At 38.5% G+C, this 23,618-nt stretch overlaps 2 protein-coding genes across 4 annotated transcripts in view; one reads left to right on the plus strand and one right to left on the minus strand.

Moving 5' to 3' along the window:
- The window catches only part of FAM237B (family with sequence similarity 237 member B), a 165,878-nt gene that overhangs the window by 41,831 nt on the left and 100,429 nt on the right, over positions 1 to 23,618 (minus strand). For all 3 annotated transcript variants that reach the window (XR_007146486.1, XR_007146484.1, XR_007146487.1), the window contains exon 11: positions 11,185 to 11,347. The gene's annotated coding sequence lies outside the window, so the exon portion shown is untranslated. The remainder of the gene's footprint in view (positions 1 to 11,184; positions 11,348 to 23,618) is intronic.
- STEAP2 (STEAP2 metalloreductase) lies at positions 1,168 to 21,812 on the plus strand. The gene is made up of 5 exons (XM_047830936.1): positions 1,168 to 1,337; positions 7,923 to 8,447; positions 11,515 to 12,042; positions 14,424 to 14,588; positions 16,799 to 21,812. The coding sequence occupies exons 2-5, from the start codon at positions 7,956 to 7,958 to the stop codon at positions 17,084 to 17,086; spliced, it is 1,473 nt and encodes a 490-aa protein (XP_047686892.1). The 5' UTR covers positions 1,168 to 1,337; positions 7,923 to 7,955; the 3' UTR covers positions 17,087 to 21,812.

The raw sequence follows: 23,618 nt of genomic DNA on the forward strand, positions 1-23,618 counted from the left end.
TGCAAAGGTTAATCTGTGAATGGACTACAGAGGGGAAAGTGCAGTTGTCCAATGATCGATCAGAGACCCCCTTCTCAGTTACCCCCCACCTCTGGTTAATAAACCACCAGGAGAGATCATTTTTAAACTTAATTTGCTGAAATGAGAATTAACGTATGAAAAAAAAGTTACCCAAATTTGAGAATTTTCCCAAATTGATTTTAATTGTGAAAATAAAGATCTCTTGCAAAAGATAAAGGAGTCCTGACTAGGTAATCTGCAGGGAGAAAATTTACAGAATCCCAAAGCCAAAAGAGTCCTTACAGCTCAGATATTCCCTGGGCATTCAAGGCCATTGAGGCCCCAAGAGTTAAGTGGCTTTCCTAGGAACACAGTTCTCCTGACTCCCTGTCTAACCCCTCTGTTCCCCAACTCCACAGCTAGCTCGGCACCAGCTACAGTAAAGGTCAAAGTCAACAGACTAATCTGCATTCCGCAGGCTGTGAGGATCCTTCTATCTGAGGGAGTTTTTAAATATGGTTCATGAAAGGGCATTTCTAAACATTTTATTACAAGGACACAATCCAGACAAAAGACGGTTTGGGTGGGTAAAGGTGAGGGAAGGAACACGCAGAGGAAATAAAGCGCAGTTTTTTGAGACTTGTCAGGAACTGAGAGTATGGAAGAGGGAACGGGGAGGGGGTGGTGCACGGCGTAATAAAAAGCAAAGTCTAGAGTGGAAAGGAGACTACGCAGCACAAAAGCAGTGGAGTAGAAAAGTGGGCTTGATTTTTCTAGAGCTTTTTCTAAAGGAATCGAGGGGGAGCCTTGCGGAGACGGAGGGCAGGGTGGGGGCCGCAGGCGAGAGGCGGATACTCAGCAGCTCCCAGTCCAGGGGATACTCAAAGCTGGAGCGAGGCAGCCGGGCTCCCCGCGGCACCGCTTGCCTGGGTCGGCGCTCTCTCCCCGTCCTCCCCAGCTCTCTCCGCGCCCTCTCCTGACCCCGCCGAGCTCCCCGACTCCTCCAGACGCCGCACGGCTCCACACCTCCGCCCGCTGGGCCCTCCAGTTCGCTTTCCCGGCCCGCTCAGCGCCCTCCCCGCGCGCAGCCCCTAGCGGCGCGTCACTGCGAGGCCGGCCTCTGCGCGCCTCCCTCGTCCTCCTCCTCTCCGGCAATACGCGATCCAGCTCGGGGAGGCGGGGAAGCCGCCGGAGCGCGACTGCCGCGGCAGCCACCCTGCAGCCGCCGGTCGGAGGCGCGGTCCCTAGGCCCTAGAGCGCGGACGAGCCCCTGGGGTGTCGGCGCCTTGTCCGCAGAGCTGCCAGGCTCGTCCCTGCCCGGCGCGGGAGGCGCAGAGGTGAGCGGGTCGGGTAGGAGCGCGAGACCAGGTGGTGGCGGCGGAGTTGAGGGTCAAGATGCAGTCGGCGCCACGCGCTGCGTCCGTCCTCCCCGGATTCCGCGCCCTCTGCGGGCGTCAGTCCTGATCTCTTGGCATCTCGAGGTCAGGAGTGGGAAGGGTGGAGAGGGGTGTCTGTTCCACCTATTCCGCCCTCTACTCCTCTTGGTCTTCCACGAGCTCCCAGAAAGTCCTGAGGTTGGGCCCAGGAGAAAGGCCAGGAGAGACATCGTCCCAGGTAGGATGTGCCCCAAAGGGAAAGGACGGGCAGGTTACCTTAGCCTTCCTGATCGTCTACCTACCACTTTGGGTTCATGTAGCGCATCTCACTGAGTATCACGCGGCGCTGCTTTGCGAAAAAGTATTTCTAGTAGTCATTCTGTTTATTAGCCAATTATGCATCCGTGGGGTGTTTAGGCCATTATGTGTTAGGAGGTAATTGGCTGCTTCTTTGAGTGTCCTAAATCGTCTTTCAGCCTTGTGTTCAGCCTCAGCCAAAACTTGTTGAAAATTATGCCCTAAAAATCTTGCTCTTAAAATAGAGCAGAGAGATAAAGAGAATTTTGTCCAGAGATTTCCATTTATTATCTTCCCCACCCCTTGGAGAAGGATTGGTGTCAGTTTTTACTCCTCAGGCAGTTCATTTTTTAGATGGAAAAACTTATTCCGAGCCATGGTTATTATCACTCATCACTGCGGGTGAAATTGGGAGAAGCAGAATTTGAATTTGAACTCCTGCCTCTTCCCCCACCCTCAAGACTGATTAGATTGAGTCCTGGTAGCAGCTCCACTACTGGGAACCCTGAAAATTCTCTCCAAACCACCTCCTCCACCCCATCTCACGCAACTCCACCCCCACACACTCTTACCACCTTTATTATTTCTTTGTTGTGCTGATCTGCTGTATTTATTTTTTCTTTCAGGAAGTGTTTTTTGTTTTGTTTTGTATTTTTTACTCAGCATTTCCCCCTCTGTTGTTTCATAGATTAAAAGCTATTTACAGAAGAAAAATACTCATCCTAGATATTTTGCAGGGTATTTAGAAATGGTTTGCAATTTCTTTTTCTTAGCTAGTCAGTCTTTCAGAGGGGGTAAGAGGTTGAGACACTTTTATAAACAATGATAAATTGAGCTAATTGTGCAAAAAGGGAATGAAAAACTGTATTCAAGTCACTTTTTATTTTACTGGAGACATGGAAAATAATACTTGTAATGAATGAGCATAATTATATTTTAATACTGAAAAAGCACAGACAAAGGCAACTACATTTTTAAAGAAAGGATAAGTAAGAAAGGTGAGAAAGAGGGTACACCAGTTTGAAAGACTAGGACTGAGGTTTCAATAAAGGACACAATCAGGACAATCAACATCAGGATGTTTTTTCTGTGCTCAGCCAGTGACCATGACACTGGCATATCACTTACTCACTTTGGGCTACCATGTCTTGATCAGCAAAGAGAGGGATCTTACCTATAGACTTTTTACATCTCTTTAGGTCCTCACTTTTTTTTTTTTTTAACGTTTATTCATTTTTGAGAGACAGAGACAGACTGTGAGTGGGGGAGGGGCAGAGAGAGAGGGAGACACAGAATCTGAAGCAGGTTCCAGGCTTTGAGCTGTCAGCACAGAGCCTGACGCGGGGCTCAAACTCACGGACCGCGAGATCATGACCAACTGAGCCACCCAGGTGCCCCTGGACCTCACATTTTTTTTTTGATACATTCAACAAAGATTATTTATTGCATTCTTTTTTTTTTTTTAAGTGGTCTCCACGCCCAGCATGGAGCCCAACACAGGGCTTGAACCTATAACCCTGAGACCAAGACCTGAGCTGAGATCAAGAGCCAGATGCTTAACTGACTGAGCCACCCAGGTGCCCCAAGAATATTTATTGCATTCTTATTTACAGAACAGATTCGGGTACCACTTCCTGGTTCATGGACTATCATCTTGTCCTCATATGGCAGAAGGAGAGAAAGAGTTTTCTGAGGTCTATTTTATAAGGGCATTAATTCCATTCAAGAGGGTTCTACCCTCATGACCTAATCACCTTATAAAATCCAGACCATCTGATACCTTCCCATTGTTAGCATTTCAACATAAGAATTTGGGCGGGGAGGGATACAAACATTTAGTCCTTAACAAGAGTTAATCTTTTTAAGCAAGTGACAATAATTATATCCTTTGGAATTTAGAATGGGTAAAGAGAAACCAGGAGGAGGTCGAAGGAGAGTGATAAAACAGTGGGTCAATGCATCAGATTTCTTCTGCTGTCTAGAATTATCACTTTGAATATTTGACTAGGATTTTTGGAAGGCTCAGAAAATGAGTGACTGAGTGGGGTGGAGGCAGAGATTCATTATTTTTGATAAATAAGTGACAGAAACAAGAGGCCATGAGGTTGAATGGTTTATCCATTTGAATGATGACATACTGGAGAAGGATGACCACTGTTGGTGTAGAGAGGAAGACTGTGTATGTATTGGGGGCCAAAGGCACTAGTGATAAAGAATAAGCTAGAAGTCAGTAGATAAAAGCAGTGCTTATAAGAAAGTTTTATGAGGTGCCACGAGCCTCAGTGGAGCCGAGTGTTTGCAGGAGAGGAGAAGAAAGGTTCAGATGTGGCCTTGCAAAGTCAAAAATACACCTACATCATGGCCCTGGGGGATTACATTTTCTTGGTAGCATATCTAAATCATCAGGTTGTGAATGTTATCAAGATATCTGAGGTCAGCCTTTTCAGAGTTACTGTCATCAATAATGAATGCCCTAGATGTTTATATGTGAAACAAATTAGGTTCTATTTATGTAGCATAACAGCTGCCATTCAGCCAGAGGAATGTCAAGGAAACTCTTCTAAACAAAATTTTAGGAGGGAGGCCACATAGCTGAGTATAATCCAATTCTTTTACCTTGATGGTAAATACACTTCAAGTATTAAATGCAAACAGCAAGTTGAATGGCCATTCAAGAAAAACTGTGACCTTGAAATTTCAAGGAACCCACCCATGTGCTACTTACATCACACTTAAATCGAGCTCATAAAGTTGAAGTGTCACAGTGTGAAATATAAAGTAGTGATATAACTATTATTATATAGCCTTAAGACTTGGAGACAAAAGGATTTTAGTATTGGACTGCAGGAGTCAAGTACAACCTCTTTGTTTTCCATTTAACAAAGGAAACTGAGACTCAGGAAACCAGGTGATTTCGGAGGCCTCAGCCTGTCTTTTCTCCTCAACACCACACAAACAAAACTTTCCATAAATGACATAGTCTTCTCAATTCTTTGATCTGAGAAGGTAGAGAGACTCCAGGACCTTGCTAATCAAATTATAGCCCATAAACTACAAGGACCAGGGCCATCACCCAGGAGCTTGGGAGAAACACAGAATCTTGAGCCTCACACCAGACCTAGTGCATTTTAACAAGATCTCAGGTGATCATATTCACATTAAAGTTTGATAGACATTATTCCAGAGCAAGTCAGTAACTCCCATTTGCTCCAATCAGCAGAACCCCTGATGCCTGGAGAGTTGAGGAGTCCCTTTGCAGACAGAAAGAAAAGATACCATCACTGACCATTCCGAATGTTGAATGTGATGAAACAACAGGAACAAAGTATGCCGGGCAGTGGGATGACACAGTTTAAAGAGCAGTACTGCCCTTTCCAGAAAGTGGAAAAAGGGAAATTGCAAAATAGTGAGTGGACCTTCTGATTCTGCTCCTGCCCAAGAAGGAGAGGGGAAAGGCAGCGTGCATTTCCTCAGCTTCCTCTGCTCCAGAGGGCAACCGTTACTCTCTTGCTAGTGTTACTTTTCATTATTACGAACAACAGTGTAAAAACGAGCATAATTGAGGATCAAAAAGCCACCTTTGTTCTTTCTAAATACCAAATTTAAGTATTAGCTTCAATCCTGAATCTTTTAGTAGGGTTGTTTTCAAGCGTGGCTGCATTTAATTAAAACACTTGATGATCTCCAGAAACAAAGAAACAAATCCTGATGCCCAAGCTGGACTGCAGACCAGTTAAACAAAAATGGGTGGAGTGGTGGAGGTGACTGGGTATCGCTGGGTTTGAAAGCTCCTCAGGTCATGTCAGTGTGCAGCAAGAGCTGAGAACCACTGCTTTAGCAGGCCATTCTCCCGTGTGGGAAGAAGCAGCTCTGAGATTGGAATTCTGCATCTTCATTTACTCAAGTGCTGGGATCCCCTACTACTCCCATAGCACCAAGCAGAGTCAGCAAACCTCACGTCGCGCCAGTGGGGCAGTTTTCGTATTTAGGAGATGCCACAATCTCTACTCAGAAGAACTCAGGACTGGGAAACAGGACACTTGGGTTCCTATGTGTGAGTCTAATAACTCTTTCCCCCTTAGGTAACATATACGATTAGGGTCAAGTTGGCCAGTTCACCTTGCATTGTTGAATGAAATGACCATTGATTTAATTATATCTGTTTTTTTTTAACTGCTCTTGATTCCCAAGATAGCCCATGATTTCTCCAAGAGGATGTTGATGGTTTGTATTACTCTGGTGCCTCTGACCTCTGCCTGGCCTTCTGAGTGCATGGGAAGCAGATAATTACCACCCCCTTCTATCTTGAAAAGTGTGAAAGGAAACGTGTAATAGATTCAAAAATAGGGAGTTTTCTCCCTTCCCAGGATCTGAGTTAGACATTAAGATCACTAGCTAATGCTAAGGAGCAAACCACGGCCAGAGAAGGAGAATATACTACTCCGTGGTTGAGCACAACCATAACTAACTGTTCCATGTCACCCCCCACTCAAAGAAAAAGCCCTCTCTTAAATTCTTGACGTGCACCAAAGTGACAACATGCCTTAGCTGGACTGCATGGGTTCTAATCATGGCTCCCTGACTTTCTCACCTTTCACCTTGGACAAATTAGTCATCTACTGCATGTCTGGTGCCTCCTGTTCACAGTGGGCATGGCAACATTAGCACCTGTCTCACAGAGTGGTTGCAGGGTTCGGTCAGTGAATAAAAAAAAGCACAGTTGGCAGATAGAATGTGTTATGTGAGTATTAGGCAATATTATTATTGTTTTTCTGAAGATTAACTTACAGGTTTTTTGAGTCATTGTGATCCATTTCTAGGGTAAGAAGTTGAGTTTTTCTGGCTTTCTTCTACATTTCAAATGTCATTTAATTAAAACCCCAAAAACATGTTTTTTGAAGCATTCTACCTGTTCCTGTAAAATCCATTAAATCCTCTGTGGTGCTTACATCTGCTGTAAGCATAAAAGACATTGCGCAATGGGGATGGAGTAGAAGAGTGTTTTTTGTTCAGATCCAGCAGTGACACTGATTCATGGCTATCTGATGTGTCTTCTTGAGCAAGTCATTATGTTACTCACTTAAGTAAAAAAGAATTTGATAAATTTTTTCAGGGAAAATAAACGGCATCCTATTCTGTGAAGCCAACAAATAAAAGGGGAAGAAAAAGATTTCATAAGTATTGTGTAATTTAATTTTTTTTTTCAACGTTTATTTATTTTGGGGACAGAGAGAGACAGAGCACGAACGGGGGAGGGGCAGAGAGAGAGGGAGACACAGAATCGGAAACAGGCCCCAGGCTCCCAGCCATCAGCCCAGAGCCCGATGCGGGGCTCGAACTCACGGACCGCAAGATCGTGACCTGGCTGAAGTCGGACGCTTAACCGACTGCGCCACCCAGGCGCCCCAGTATTGTGTAATTTAAGACCATAAACACATTACTAACCCCGTTTTCATCGGGAAGCTGTCTTTCTCAGTAAAGTATAGGATATAGGGTGAATGACAGAAGTCAGTGGAATCCTTTGTTATATTTTAAAGCCTGTTTTTCTTTAACTCTTAGTTAAATACAGGGGTTCATTTTTTATTAGCTGATTTATCTCTCATTTAAGAATAAAGTCACTCATTAGCTGTGGAGGTGTATAGGATCATTGATTGACTCCATCCTAAATGATTCTAGCCAGTTTTAGTTTAAATAGTTTTTTGGTTTTTGTGGCTTTTTTGTCTTCTGTTGTCATGTGAGCTGTCACATGCCAGCAAGGTCCCCTCTACCTCTAGTGGCATTTCTGATTGGTTCCCTCTGATCTGTTGCCAAACTGGGGAATCAGACTTGTTAGAACCATGTTTCTAGGTGAAAACTTCAGTCTGGTTCCTTTTGTGCCATGGTGTCTTGCTGCTCAACGAGGGGTCAGCAAACCAGCAGCATCAGCATCACCTTGTTAGAAATGGAGAATCTTGGGCCTCACTCCAGACCTACTGAGTCAGAATGTGCATTTTAATAAGATTCTTGGGTGATTCATGTGTCCATTAAAAATTTAGAAGCCACACTTTAGCATATCAACTTTGTGACAGTTCATTTTTCTACTGTGACATCCTTTTTTAGTTTACAAATTGTGTCTTGCTGGGTTCTAGGTTTTATACACCTTGCCAAAATATTTCACCTCTAGAAATGAGAGGTAGTATTTTAATGTCTAGAAGTGTTTGAATGTTTGGTCATAAGTAATTGATGAAGATTTTATTTTCTCTCCCCTAGGATATCTCTGGTGATCTTGAAAGAGCCTGTATCATGGAATCGATCTCTATGATGGGAAGCCCTAAGAACCTTAGCGAAACTTTTTTGCCTAATGGCATCAATGGTATCAAAGATGCAAGGAAGGTCACCGTGGGTGTCATTGGAAGTGGGGATTTTGCCAAATCGCTGACGATTCGACTTATTAGATGTGGCTATCATGTGGTTATAGGAAGTAGAAATCCTAAGTTTGCTTCCGAATTTTTTCCTCATGTGGTAGATGTCACTCATCATGAAGATGCTCTGACAAAAACAAATATAATATTTATTGCTATACATAGAGAACATTACACCTCCCTGTGGGACCTGAGACATCTGCTTGTGGGTAAAATCCTGATTGATGTGAGCAATAACATGAGGATAAACCAATATCCAGAATCCAACGCTGAATATTTGGCTTCATTATTCCCAGATTCCCTGATTGTCAAAGGCTTTAATGTTGTCTCAGCTTGGGCACTTCAGTTAGGACCTAAGGATGCCAGCCGGCAGGTATGTGTTTTTTGTGGTTTTTTTTTAATTTGTTTTTAAATTTTCTTTTCTTTGTTTTAATTATTGAAGTATAGTTGACATACAGTGTTCTGTTAGTTTCAGGTGTACAACATGGTGATCTGACAATTCAGTACATTACTCGGTGCTCACCACGAGAAGTGCAGTCACCATCTGTCACCACATATTAGTACAATACTATCGACTATGTTCCCTATCTCTACTTTCATCTCCATGACTTACTTATTCTATAACTAGAAGTTTGTACCTCCTAATCCCTAATTTAAGTGGTGAAAAAAAAGTCATACTTCTAAAAAGCAAATTCTGACTCTCCAAGGATTATCATTTTGAAAACTGTATAGGAGCATCTGAAAAATCGTGTCCTGACCTTGTAAGGGTACATTTCTACCCCTATAAAATAATGTGGAAAGCTAAGAAAATTATTTGGATTTTCCTGTCACTTGACTTTTCCTGTCACCAGCTAATTCAGGGAAAGGCAAAGTTGGCTGATGAATAATGGGCCACATTGCCTTGAGTCTCTCCTGGCTTCCACAAAAACAGAAACAATAACAAACATATCTTTTTTCTTCCTCTATCTCCCAAACTTTCTTCCTCCCTTCTCCTTCCTGGCAGCTGTTTGATAACAGGATTCCATCTGCATATGAAACACTATTTAGTAGGATCCTCAAGAAGAATTCTTTAGTAGTACCTTTTTACTTTACATAGATTCTTCATAGAATTTAAAATAGTGCAGCCCATTTTATTTAAAGTGTAAATTTTAATCTGTGTGGAGAGGCAGGCTGGATTTCTTAAGTTCTTTTTTAGTATATGGGTTCTATCTAGTTCAACTTGAGAATAAAGCAGATGGGGAGCTCCATCAATGCCTATATGGAATGAGAACCTTTAGAAGTAAACGTGTAAAATAGTGCACCTTAAAAATCTTTTAAAGGTGTAGTCATGCATCATAGTTAAGCATGGTGGTAAAAGACTTGTGTTTTTATTTTTGTTTTTTTGTCGATTTTTTTATTTTTGTCGATAAAGACAGTTCATGCCTTAGATTAAATGCCTTAAGAAATAAATTCAAGTATTATACCACTGCATGCATATCCAGTCATGGTAACCATTCACTTTCAGGTCTTTGATTTGGAAGAGTTGGAAAAGATTATATACTTTCCAGCTTTCCAAAGGTCATTTCTAAATCCTTTTTTCTTTTGTATATCTATCAAAGTTTAGGAATGGATACATACCAAATTTAAATTTGTTTAAATTTAAACCTAAATTTAATCCTTTGCCCATAATTGTGATAATTGTTATTTATTCATTTATTTTGAGAGAGAGACAGAGAGAGCAAGCAGGGGAGGAGCAGAGAGAGAGGAGGAGCAGAGAGGCTCTGTCAGCACAGAGCCCAGTGTGGGGCTTGAATTCATGAACTGTGAGATCATGACCTGAGCTGAAATCAAGAGTCGGATGTTTAACCAACTGAGCCACCCAGGCACCCCTTGATAATTTTAATTCATTAACAACAACTGTGGAACAAATAATTAAATTTAAAGTGAGTTACAGAAATAGTTTTGTTTGTATTTCTTGGCCCTCTGCCTTTATTACAAAAGTTGGATTTATACGTTTAGGTTTATAAATTAAATAAATTTTAAATTTATTTAAATTTATATAAATGTTATAGTTTATAGGTTATATCTATAATTAAATTTTATTACTTTAGGGTTTTTTAACAAGAAGTAAAAAAAAAAAGTCACCATTGTCAAAACTGTCATAAATTACCTTAGAATGCTTTTCCTTATTTCTTTGGAATATGTATTCTTCCCCACTCCATTTTAGAAATTTGTGAACATTTGTATAATAGTATAGATACTATAGATACTATACTATAATAGTATAGATACTCCTCTGGTTAATGTTAAGTAGAATTAATAATTGGAAGAGCTCTACATTATTAGCATAATGCAAATTTTAGCATGCAAATATTTTAGTGTGGTCTGTTCCAGAGACCTTATATAAATATCTTCAGGGATATATTTAGGAATTTGTTTTCCCCAAACATTACCCAGAGATTTTATAGCAATATTTTTCTAGCCCTGAGTAAGATGACCTCCCCAGAAGTTATACTGGCTCACTTCAGCAGTGAATTGGTGACAATTCACAAATACTTGTTGAATTCTCAATTACAGTAATTTATCTAAGAGGTTTGTGTAGTTTGAAAGTCCACCTTCACCCCCCACCCATCACATCATTATATTATACAGAGGTAACATCATAGTGTTAGAAAATGGCAGTTGCTTTACTATTTAAATTAACTAAACCTTATAATACCATTTTTCCCCCACATAGGTATAGTATCACTATTTATAGATGAAAGAATTTCATATTCTGACCAGTGAAATAATATAATAATAATAATAACTTGAGATTCATGGTTCTTCAGATACTTGGTCAATCAGTTTCTAAACCAAAGATAAATTTTATAAATAGTACGTCATTGTGACATAAGTTAGAGATTTTAATTGCAAATTCAACCACCCAGAGTTCATGCCCATCTTCTCTCTTGCTGAATATCTATAAAGGACAGTACTTGTAATCCCTCTACTAGACAGAATCACTACAGTCCTAGAACTGAATATTGTGCTCGAAAGTCCAGGAAGCCAACCCCACCCTGATACCTGTGAGAGTGAGAGCTGGAGTGGGCAGGAGAGGGCCAGCAGCCCAAACTCCACCTCAACCTTACCGTGCCACTGCTGCCGAAACACGTGGTCTAGAAACCTTTCTTTCCTCCTGGCTTTCTTCCCGTGAGGACTTCCCGATCCCAGGCTCTAGCAGGATTGTTCTGCATTTTATTTTCAGGTCATCACAGGTAGCAAGGACTTTGTTGTTTCTATGACAGTTTTAACCTATTAATAAATAGACAAATATGTTAATAAATGCTTTACCTCCTTAACTTTTTGCATCCCTCAAGGTCGTCACAAATGACGTTCCATGGGTGAAGTGGAGCATGTGATCGTCACTGTCACCATTTTTACAAACAATAGTAATGATGAGTCTTTTGTTTTTGCCGCAGGTCTATATATGCAGCAACAATATTCAAGCTCGACAACAGGTTATTGAACTTGCCCGTCAGCTGAATTTCATTCCTGTTGACTTGGGATCATTATCATCAGCCAGGGAGATTGAAAATTTACCCCTGCGACTATTTACTCTCTGGAGAGGGCCAGTGGTGGTAGCCATAAGTCTAGCCACGTTTTTCTTTCTTTATTCCTTTGTCAGAGATGTGATACACCCATATGCTAGAAACCAGCAGAGTGACTTTTACAAGATTCCTATTGAGATTGTGAATAAAACCTTGCCCATAGTTGCCATTACTTTGCTGTCCCTGGTATACCTAGCAGGTCTCCTGGCAGCTGCGTATCAGCTTTATTATGGCACCAAATATAGGAAATTTCCACCTTGGTTGGAGACCTGGTTACAGTGTAGAAAACAGCTTGGATTACTAAGTTTTTTCTTCGCTTCGGTCCATGTTGCCTACAGCCTCTGCTTACCAATGAGAAGGTCAGAGAGATACTTGTTTCTCAACATGGCTTATCAGCAGGTATGGAATGTGCTCGTTATTTACTGGATACTAGTAAAATACCTTATCAGTATATCTGTAAAATGTAAGATTTAAAGTAGTGTGAGCTTTTACACATCTTGTAATAGAAATTTTGGTATATTTAGGGAGGGGAAAGAATTATTCTTCACACAGTGTTTCTGTTTAAGAATTATGTGGCTGATCCAAAATCATTTAGGATAAAAACTGCTACTATACCTTTCTTTGAAGAGTAAGAACAGAAATAAAGGATTCAATTCTTTCATTTTTTTTGATGTTATGATTGCAGTGATTGTTTTCAGCATTAAACGTGAGTTAATGTTTTATGATTGGCCATGTTCCATGGAACAATGAGGCATCTCTCAGTAAATATATGCGACAAAATTACAACTAGTGAAAATACAAAACAGAATAGGAAGCCAAGATCAGGAGACATACATTTGTAAGGCTTTTGACATCAAAAAAGCTGAAAAGATACTTTGGTGAAGCTTTAGTTACTCAGGTGAACCGTTATAGCACTTAGCTCTTCAAGAAAATCTCAGGGAAAGCTTCATGGAAGGAGCTTGATGATGGAGCCAAGTATGATTTTCCTCAATAATTCCCACTGAGCAAATGTAACATAAAGGGTTTCACTGAAGTTATCTGCTGTAGCATTTACCTGTGACAGCCAAGGACACTGCACCAAAACAAATGTGAGCTTTTGCGTTTTATAAGGAACCAAGGCATCATGATCCAGCTTTGTAGCACTAGATACTTAGGCCTGTTTCAACAATTTCAACCTAAAGTTATTTGAAAAAAATTTGGTAAATTGATGTTCTTGAAGCCATTGTCTCTGTAAAAATACCCCTTCCCCTAACTGAATGCTAAGGCTTTGCTATCTGCTGCACCAGCTCCCTCACTGGTTGATAAGTTGTTTGCTCAGATCTCACCTTCTCAGGGACACTGAGCCTGGACACCCTTTTAAATTCTGCTATGCGCTTCTGATTCAACCCCTAGACTCTTCCTCCTCCCTCCAGTCCCTCCTCCTCTGCTCTACCTTCACTCTTTTCAATAGCATTTATCACCTCCTAATACACTTTGTTTTCCTTGTTGATTATATTTACTGTTGTCTGCCTCCTCTTATCAGAACATTATTTCATGAGGGGAGGGACCTTTGTCCATTTTGTTCACTGATAGATGCCTAATGCCTAGAACTGTGCCTGGCACATCGTAAGGCACTCCCAAAGTGTATTTGTGGGGTGAATGAATGAACCAGGAGGCCAGGTAGATCCGGGTTGTAAGCTGTAGGTATGTCCTACCGAGGTATGTCCTTGTTCTGTATTGTTGTATAGATGTCAAAAAAGGTATCAAACAAGAGCCTTTTTCCACAGAGGAGCTCTGTGGCTTTCTTCGGGATGTTGGTATGATTGTTCCAGGGACCTCATGCTCAGAACTAGCTTTTCTTTTTTTATTTCAAGTTTGCTTGGTTAACTGGAACTGGACAAAGTTAAACTGTTTTAAGTTAGAGTCTGTTATCCATGAACAGATTTTATTTAAAACAAAGCTTTAACCCAAGGAGTCCAACCCTTGATGTATACTCTAATCATATGGTTTACATGTAAATAAACCTTTTTTTAAGTAAATAGACAATTCTAAAAGTAATCCCTGTGCAGAATACCACATATTCAGAGTTAATCAAGTCTGACTTGATTATATATGTATTATCAATGTAAGGGAAAGACATTTGGAAAAGTACTATATCCGAGTGAGGCAACTGAATAGTTGGAAAAGTATATTGATGAGGCAATTCAAGAGAATAAATATTTGCGTTCGGTATGATTTTATCCATATGGACATCTCAGCTTCCTGAAGAAAAGAAGTTAAGAAAAAAGAGATAAATTAACATATAAATATTCTTCATGTGAGAGAGGAAGATAGAGGCATAATTTAGAAATTCTCTTCCTGAGTTCTGAGTTGATCTAAGACCAGAATGTATCCAAAATATTTAACCGAGTTTAAACCAACTTGGAGAAGTCCCTCAAAACTAATTGTAACTGCCAGTACGTTTTTTATGTCACCTTGGAACCAACCGCTTGGCATTCATGGTCTTGGGACTTCAGGCCAGGAATGATGGTGAATTATAATGCAGATGGTAGATTTACTCACCCCCTTACACACATGCAAGGAAAGAGAGAATCTTAGTCCTCCTTTTATTTAACTCCCTCTTCTCTTTTCCCCACACCTGGAACAATAACATCCACTAATAAGTTCTCCATCATAGTCTTAAATTGAAATAATGCAACTTGAATATATCCATATATGATGTATTCTCATGCCAAGAGTGAACTGTGCTGAATCAGTTAATGTTCTGCCAAATAAAAGAAATTCACATTTGCTCTCATCAGGTTCATGCAAATATCGAGAACTCTTGGAACGAGGAAGAAGTTTGGAGGATTGAAATGTATATCTCCTTTGGCATAATGAGCCTTGGCTTACTCTCCCTCCTGGCAGTCACCTCTATCCCTTCAGTGAGCAATGCTTTAAACTGGAGGGAATTCAGTTTTATTCAGGTATGTGGGTTGAGGGATTGGGCGGCATAGAATTTAAGTGTTAAATACAGTTTAATTTTAAATATGCTTCTTATAAAAGAGTGCCTTTGGGGCTGCATTTATACATCTAGCTCAAGGAACAAAAACTGCTGGAAGCCAGCTTAGGACCATTTGGGTTTAGTTAGTAAAAGACCAGTACAGGATTCTACTAGAAGACTCTGATAGCACTGCTTACTATGTTACGGGTTAAGGTTATTTTAAAAAGAAAAAAAAATGAAAGTGGGGATGGGTAAGCTTAGATCAAGTTTAGTGCCAAAAGTCAGTTTGTTATTAGACCAATGAGTGAATAATTATTTTACATTTTGAGCCACCTTGATCTTTCTAGAAAAATCTCATTAATTTGAATTCAAGTTGGGGAGAAGGCGAGTCTGAATATTGTAAAAGAAAGGTGTGTGTATACACACAAACACAAGCAGTGGAAAATTAGGTAACTGGGCTGCTGGGTTATGACAAGCAACCAGCCTTATGGATCTTGTTAGTATATGTATTTAATATATGAGTTGTATATATGTGTATATGAGTACACATAAAGGGTTTTCAAAGTAGCACTGTGTTCTTTAATAAACAATTCACCTTCTCTAGTAATGGTTATTTAATAAATTTGCCTATTTTTAAAACATGTAATTCAAACTTAGACCCTACCTATATTATCACAAAGTCAGGACTGGTTGTATCCAAATAGTTTATAGCACAATATGTGGATGACTGTCATTGGGTAGTACACTAAATTTTATTTTGTTTTTGCCTATTTGCTCAATTCATCTAAAGAACTCATTTAAGTTAAGGGCATATCCCTGTCTAAATTAACTTTTCCTTTTTGAAGGCAAGAAGATGTGAAAACTTTTCCCATTGTTAGCTTAATCACATCTGAAAAGAGATAGAAGGCCCTCTGATAAAGGGTGTTAGACGGATGCAAATTATCATTAAATAGAGATGAGTAACTGCCAAACAGGACAATTTTCTGCTAGTTGATCCTTTCCCAGTGAAGTTAGACATTACATCATTATACTGATGTAATGTTACACAGACCATTTTGTCAAAGTAAGCAATCAAACATAATAATTTAGGGAACCCAGAATGCTGGTCTTTTAGATTTTCACCTATAAACTAACAGAAATACTCTTAATATAAATTTCATTTAATGTGGTCAATAAAGCCACATGTTTGAAATGCTATTCATATTATATACTAATACTATAATATTTTTCATGTTCAATATTTACATGTTTACTTTCAACTAGTATATTTATGTGAGGCAGGGTGTGGGGGGGAGTGTATATGAATGAGAATGCCCTTCAGCATTCACACACACACATACATACATACTATTTTTTTAATACACACAACTGGTGGAAATGTGGATAACCTTCATAAAGAAGTTTGGCAGTTTTCATCAGTATCCTTAAGGAAAACCCAGATGTTTTCACCAGTAATCCCACTATTAGAAACAAGTTATAAGAAAATAAACCAAGATATAGAGAAGGGCTTATAGTTGAGGAAAGTTGGAAACAGAGTAAATGATCTGTTGGAAACAGAGTAAATGAGTAAACAAAAAAGGAAAGGTTGGGGCGCCTGGGTGGCGCAGTCGGTTGAGTGTCCGACTTCAGCCAGGTCACCATCTTGCGGTCTGGGAGTTCGAGCCCCGCGTCGGGCTCTGGGCTGATGGCTCAGAGCCTGGAGCCTGTTTCCGATCCTGTGTCTCCCTCTCTCTCTGCCCCTCCCCCGTTCATGCTCTGTCTCTCTCTGTCCCAAAAATAAATAAACGTTGAAAAAAAAAAAAAAATTAAAAAAAATAAAAAAAAAATAAAAAAAAAAAGGAAAGGTCAAGTAAATTGTAACACATCCATTCAGTGGGATATTACATAACATTAAGGTCAAATTTTTCATATTTAATGACATGAGGAGAAAGTTCTTGGTATAAAATAATCACAGTATCAAGCTATATGCAGTATGGTCTTATTTGTATAAGATGTGAAGATATATAAATAAACATATATGAAATATATGAAGATATTAAAATTCTTTAATTCAGGAGAGAACAAAGAGTAGCTCAATAATTTAAGATAAAATAGTTTTAGCACACTGTAAACATGGGTGTAGCTGGATAGGTTAATTTATGAGTTTGAATAACTTCTTATACTTTGTTTCTTTTTCTTCCTCCTCTACCCAAGTCTACGCTTGGATACGTTGCTCTGCTCATAAGTACTTTCCATGTTTTAATTTATGGATGGAAACGAGCTTTTGAAGAAGAGTACTACAGGTTTTATACACCACCAAACTTTGTTCTTGCTCTTGTTTTGCCCTCAGTTGTAATTCTGGGTAAGATCATTTTACTCCTTCCATGCATAAGCCAAAAGCTAAAGAGAATTAAAAAAGGTTGGGAAAAGAGCCAATTTCTGGAAGAAGGTATTGGAGGAGCAGTTCCTCATCTCTCACCAGAGAGGGTTACAGTAATGTGATGATAAATGGTGCTCATTGATGCCATATAGAATTCTGCTCATGCCATTATTTTTATGACTTCCTTTATGTTCATTTGCAAGTGCATTGTCAAATTGACGTGGGCTGAAATCCTTACAGTAGGATCTCAATCAAATTAGTGGCAGAACTTTCTTGAAATTAATTTTCACAGAGATCAATTTTGGCAATATGAATTTTTGTGGTCAACTTATATGTTTTGTTTTACACAACCATAACACTCTTGTTATTTTAATAAACTGTATTCCATAATCAGGCAAAAATATTTATGGCGAATAATATAGATATAACCTAATGTTAAAAAAACTTTACAAACCAGCAGAATTTTAAGTGTTAATATAATTGAATGGATGCATTTTTTTTTTCCTGAAGCTTACTTAAGGTTTTAATTGTCATCCAGCTTAAGAAATAGAAACACATAATCATACATTAACTTTAAGAAAGGACATGTGATATTAGCATCTAGGTAAGGGTGAATGGTAACATTCCTATATTTTTCTCATAAGATAGGGTTTGAAGAATGTAATTAATTGTATGAACCAGTGTGCTTTGTGAACAAACACAAATTAAAAAAAACAAATTGAATCTGACGTATTTGAAATGCAAAGGAGACATGAAATACATACTGATAATATGTACCTTATGAAAGATTTCATTCCTTATCTTTTTACAGAGCAGTTTCATTTGCATATTAATATGTTGATTTGGGAGAAGACCGTGATATTTGGCTTCCAAAACTGATTTTTCTACTATAGTACCAATCCAGGGAATCTTACAGTTGTTTCTAGTGACAGGGAGGGTATTAAGTTTATACACAAGGGGTTGTTTGTCAGCTGATCTATGTTGTTGTACATTAGCCAGTCCCCACTCTCTGGTATATGATTTTATTGATGTTCACTGAGGGATTATAATATGCCAGGTACTGTTGTAAGCACTTTACTCGTACTGTCCCATCTAATATTTACAACTCCATGACAGAGGTTGTTATATCCTCATTTTACATAGGAGAAAACAGAAGGACAGAAAAGCAATTTGCCCAAGGTCACACAGTTAGTAAGAGCCAGAGCCAGCATTTAATATGTAGACAGTCATATTTCCGAGGCTACGGTTTTAACCACGAGGCTAATGGCCCCTGCTCCATCCTTGTGCATTCATTACCATCATGATGCCAATCTAGATGCTTCCTCTTTTGTCAGTAAAGGCACTGACATTCTTCACAGTGTGCTGTGGGTATCAAAAATATATGAAAATATTACAGTCATAAATTTATTATTGATTGTGGGATAATCTACAGTTCCTCACCTTGCAAGAGGTTCTTGCTTGGGACCTGACCCTGGAGACCTATGGCAGTCCATATGACCCTATGCAGTGAGGGACTCCAGCAGGGTAGGACCATAGCAGTTTTAACGAATGGCTAAGGACCTGCAGGATCTTAAAAGTCCCTGAAGAGTTGGTCATCCCTTTTTTCTCTCCCTGAGAAGTCCTCCTGCCTGTTCAACCATTCATGAGGGAGCAGTTTGGAAGCATGAAGGAGATTAAGAAAAGTGGTTAATTATAAATCTACTCTAGAGACATATAATCATACAAATTATTCATAGAAATTTTCAGTGCTGACACTCCACATTAAAATTGCATTTTGTTCAAACTTTGATTAGAATGCCCTACATTTTTTTCATTTGTTCCTTCCTTATTAAAATAGAAAACTGCAGACAAGATACAATTATATGCATTATGTAATTATATATCCTGAAATTATAACATTTCTAAACTTATACCCACTGAAGTACTACTGAATGCAACTGCCAAAATAAAAGTTCTGTTTAATGGAGGCTACCTTTCCCATCATTGGCTCTTTCCCTCCTATTGCACCCTGTCAATTTGGTAAATCACTCATGATTCTCTGGTGTTCTCTTCTTGGTGAATTTTAGTATCTTGTACTTCTTAATTGAGCTCTCCCTTTTTAAAATTTTAATTCTATTTTTTCCCTCTTCATAATCACTTCCTTGCTAGTTTTTAGTAGGAACTACCTTGGGTGATAACTTTTAAAGGGAAACACCCATACACTGTTGTAGCACACTAGTGAAATTAATAGCATATTTTCAATTTGTTCCTCAAGTTACCCTCTGTCAAGACCATTGCTTTCACCATTTAATGTGAAAATGCAATGAGACATTTTTAAAAGCTATATGACTATTGAATTATATTGTTGCATGTGTATATTAAGTAGCCAATAATATAACACTATTACAGATAAATGGGGCCTTTGAAAATGTGAAAAAACAAACTTTATGAAAATGTATATAGTATATAACTTTTGTTTCAAATGATAAATTCTTCTTTTTCAGTACTACAAAGATGAAATAATTTTGAAGTTTTAGAATAAATGTAATATATGCATTCTAATTCTAAATGTTTAAAAACCTTTCTAATACTGCAAAAATACTGACTTTTAATTTATTTATTTAATTGACTCTTAATTGCTTTATTTTACCATTTTCTACCTGATTTTTTTTTTCTTAATCATTATTTCTCATAATCATTTTTTTTTTTTTTTTAATCATTACTCTGGCCTCAGAAGTAGAACTGAATTCTGCTCTTGCTAGATGTGAGAAAGTGGTAGGAACTTTAGTAGGGGTTTGTATTTTGAGAAGTGCCCCTGAGAAAATTATAAGAATGTAGAAAATATACCCAGTGTTAATCCTATGCAAAAAAACTAAGTAAGTTTTTTCCTAACAGGGAAGTAATCACGGGCTGAATCATGCTACTTAGCTTTTGTGTGCAGATTTCATATGTCTCCTCTATGAAGAATATTTAAAATCATGTTTAAATAAGAATATATTCATGCTAACATATATTTTTCAAAGCACATATGGAAATTTAGCCCAGATTGTCTACATATAGAGATTTTTATTTAAATTTTAAAATATTTTAAGGTATGAAGAAATTATATTTATAGGTATTTATGAGATAATTATTTTCTGCTACATACAGTATTGGCTAGTGAACTCCGTTTTAAACTATCTGATTAATTTCTTGTAAATTAGCATAATCTTGACTTGATTAAGGAATTTTACTTTCAACATTAATTTGATAATAGCAATTTAAGATATATTCATACTTTCAAATTATGAAAATTACTTGTGTAAAAGGGCTTCAATATCATATCTGATTTTTGTATTGTTTATCTCTTACATAATATGATAAAATTTTAATTCTTTTTAATTGCCTTTTGCCATTAAACTATTTCATAATAAATTCTGTACAAAGAGTTTTTCCCCCAAATAGAGGTTTATTTGTGAAATGTAAGGGTTTCTTATGTGATATTTTAAATAAAGTACCATAAATGTAACTCATAAGTATTTCTTTAGGAATATTATAAACACTGAACCTGTGTCAGCCTAGAGAATCTCTGTTTTGAAATAAGTATTCAAATAGCCTAAAATGTGGTGTTGAAATTATTTTGTGAATTTTTGCCTAAAGCATTGCTACATGTGCTCATGCCTTGATCCAGTGTTAACATTTCTATTTGTGATGTGTCATCATGAAAATGAGATGCTCTACCCTTAATTGTTTATAAGTGAGTAAAAAAAATATTCTGGTGGATATTCAGTATATGTAATTGCTCTAAATGAACATGTACTGATTTTAGTGGAAACACAGTCTGTTCTTACCTTTGAACAGTGGATTTTATAGGAATGAATGGGTTCTTTAATTTTTTTAATGCAAGAAAATTATAAAGTGCTAATAATCACAGATTCTGTCCATATGATACCAAAAACAGTATTTTGGTTAGTTCAGCCTAACACACAAACATACCGAGATTTTTTTAACTTTCCAAATCACTGGCTTTCTATCATGCAGTCTATACACAATTAGAGCAGACTATACATATAGGACTCTCCCCATGGCTGGACAGGCTAAATTAAATCACTAAGAAAGGTGCTTTTTTATGACTTCAAATTGTCAACTTCAATCTTAATTCTCTTAAGATTTTCCTTGAAGGTCTTTCATAGCTTTGCAGACATTCAGCCTACACAGGGCCTGGAAGTTGTCTCCCAATGTCTGGTTACCCTACTTCTTTAAAAGCTGCTGTCCATCACATTACTCAACTGCCCTGGCAGTTGGGTGTAACAGTGAGACTGAGAGTTGGTCAGTGAGATGTAGGGGCACTGTGGTTGACTTCCTGGAAGTCTCTTCAAAGAAAAGCAGCACGTGTTCTTTATCTTATTCCTCCATCTTGCTGCCGCAATTGTGGATACAATAGGAGACCTGGCAAAAGTCTAAGAGGACCAAGGCCACACCCTAAGGAAAGCCTATTAGAAACTAAAAAGATCTTGACAACTTCTACTTCACTATTTGACTCCCTCTGCCTGTATTTAACTCACTGTGCATTTGGGTTTCTTTATATGAAGTCAGACTAATCCATTCTGGTCTTCTGTTCTTTGTCATGATTCTATTTAACACTGAATGAACTAGACTGCAATAATTCTTATCTTTAAAAGTTTTTCAAGGATAATGTGCAATTCAAATTGGAATTGATTTTCCATTGTTAATTAATGATACTCATTTTCTTGCCTTTGATCTTTCATTTGATATTTTGTATTTGCTTGGAAAATATTGTTTTCTTTATAACTGTGTAATAGCTATTTGCTAAAACTCTGTAATAGCTAAAATATCGCTATCAAATTACATGCCATTTTTTATATCATTCTCATAGATCTGCCTTATGAGCATCTAAATAAAAAGTATTATATAATGTGTTTTAACCTCTTTTTTGAAGTGTTACATACAAATGGATTTTTCTTTCTTACTGAATAAGACTTCCCGTATTTGATGAAGGCCGTCTGTTTCTTTCTAGAAGCATCTGGAAAGCAATACATGAAATAGTTTTGGGCTTTTGGAGGTTTTGTTTGTTCGTTTTTGCCAAAGTAGTCATTTAGGAAGATATCTATCTAATGAGGTGGTATTTTAAAAATTATTTCAGGGCACCTGGGTGATCAGTCAGAAAAGCGTGTGACTCTTGATCTCGGGGTTGTGGGTTCAAGCCCCACGTGGAATGTAGAGGTTACTTAAACTTAAAAAAAAAAAAATTATTTCAGGGGCGCCTGGGTGGCTCAGTAGGTTGAGCGTCCGTCCAACTTCGGCTCAGGCCATGATCTTGCAGTCTGTGAGTTCGAGCCCCACATCGGGCTCTGTGCTGACAGCTCGGAGCCTGGAGCCTGCTTCGGATTCTGTGTCTCCCTCTCTCTCTGCCCCTCCCCTGCTCATGCTGTGTCTCTCTCTGTCTCAAAAATAAATAAAAACATTAAAAAAATTAAAAAAATATTATTTCATTTCACTAGTGTTAAGTATCTTTAAACCAGGACTCAACATAATAGTTGAGCTGTATTCTGTAAGCAGAAACTGTATCTTATTCACTGCTGTATTCCCAGTGTCTAATGCAGTATGGTCCTGAAGATACTAATGAGATAATGAATGCTGACTCATCTTTAGAGAAAATTATGTTATTTATCACCCCACATGCATGCAGCTGTGCCTGCATCCTCCTGCCCACACCCCTCCCCATCACTGTCTCTACCTCCTGCCTTGCTTCCTGGCTGCCACCATCGCCACACTGCTGTACTGAGGAGAAACCAACCTTGGTGCCTGTGCGCAGGATCTGTGGAAGCTCTGGCTTCCCTGACAGCTGCCAGGGAATGCATGGGCGTTAATGTCCTGAGAGTAGGGTTGCCAGGCAAAATAGAAGACACGCAGTTAAATTTGAAATGCAGACAAACAATGAATAATTTTTTATTTAATTCTATTACAATTGCACGGGACTTTTTTGTTGCTAAATCTGGCAACTCTCCCTGAGGAGTGATCTTTGACCAAAGAGATGCAGCACAAGAGGGAGTTGGTAGATAAATTCTCCCTTCCTTTCCTGCAGATAAGCTAGCTATTCCATAGTATAATAATGCTTAAGGCCTCCATGAAAATATCATAAAAGACTGAGCAATTGGCTGCATTTGTTCCAAAGCTATGGCCAGCTCAAGTAACACCTATATTTGCCTGCCTCAACTTCTATCTTTTCCTCACCTGCTTCCCAGAGAGAGTGCCCACTAATAAAGTGGCAGCAAGTAAATGTTTGTTTGTTTGTTTGTTTGTTTGTTTAAGGCAGGCTCTAGGGAACCTAGGCTGGCAAATTAACTTTGGTAGAGGATTCTTCAAATGGAAAATGTGACATGACATAAATGATGTTGACAAAGTCGCACACAGGGCCCTGCAGGCTCAAAATCCAGATCACTTGAAAGCTCTGAGAGTGGATGCATCTCCCAGGGACAGATTCATGTAGATCAAATGTATAGTGATTGTTAAATCAGAATAGTCATTTGTCATTTCTGTGAGAAATAATCAATGTCCTATAGGTAAGAATACCAGTATTGCCTTAACTAAGCATATTCTATCCTTTAATTTGTTTTTAGAAGAATTCAAATTATAGCCCAAAGTATGTTGGGATCTGTTATGGGATGAATTAAA

Source organism: Prionailurus viverrinus, chromosome A2, assembly GCF_022837055.1.
Source record: "Prionailurus viverrinus isolate Anna chromosome A2, UM_Priviv_1.0, whole genome shotgun sequence".
NCBI classification, from domain to species: Eukaryota; Metazoa; Chordata; class Mammalia; order Carnivora; family Felidae; genus Prionailurus; species Prionailurus viverrinus.

Coding starts and splice junctions, on each gene's coding strand:
- STEAP2 (XM_047830936.1), top strand. CDS start 7,956: ATGGAATCGATCTCTATGATGGGAAGCCCTAAGAACCTTAGCGAAACT. Junction 8,448..11,514: donor CTAAGGATGCCAGCCGGCAG/GTATGTGTTTTT, acceptor TTTTTGCCGCAG/GTCTATATATGCAGCAACAA. Junction 12,043..14,423: donor TCAACATGGCTTATCAGCAG/GTATGGAATGTG, acceptor TGCTCTCATCAG/GTTCATGCAAATATCGAGAA.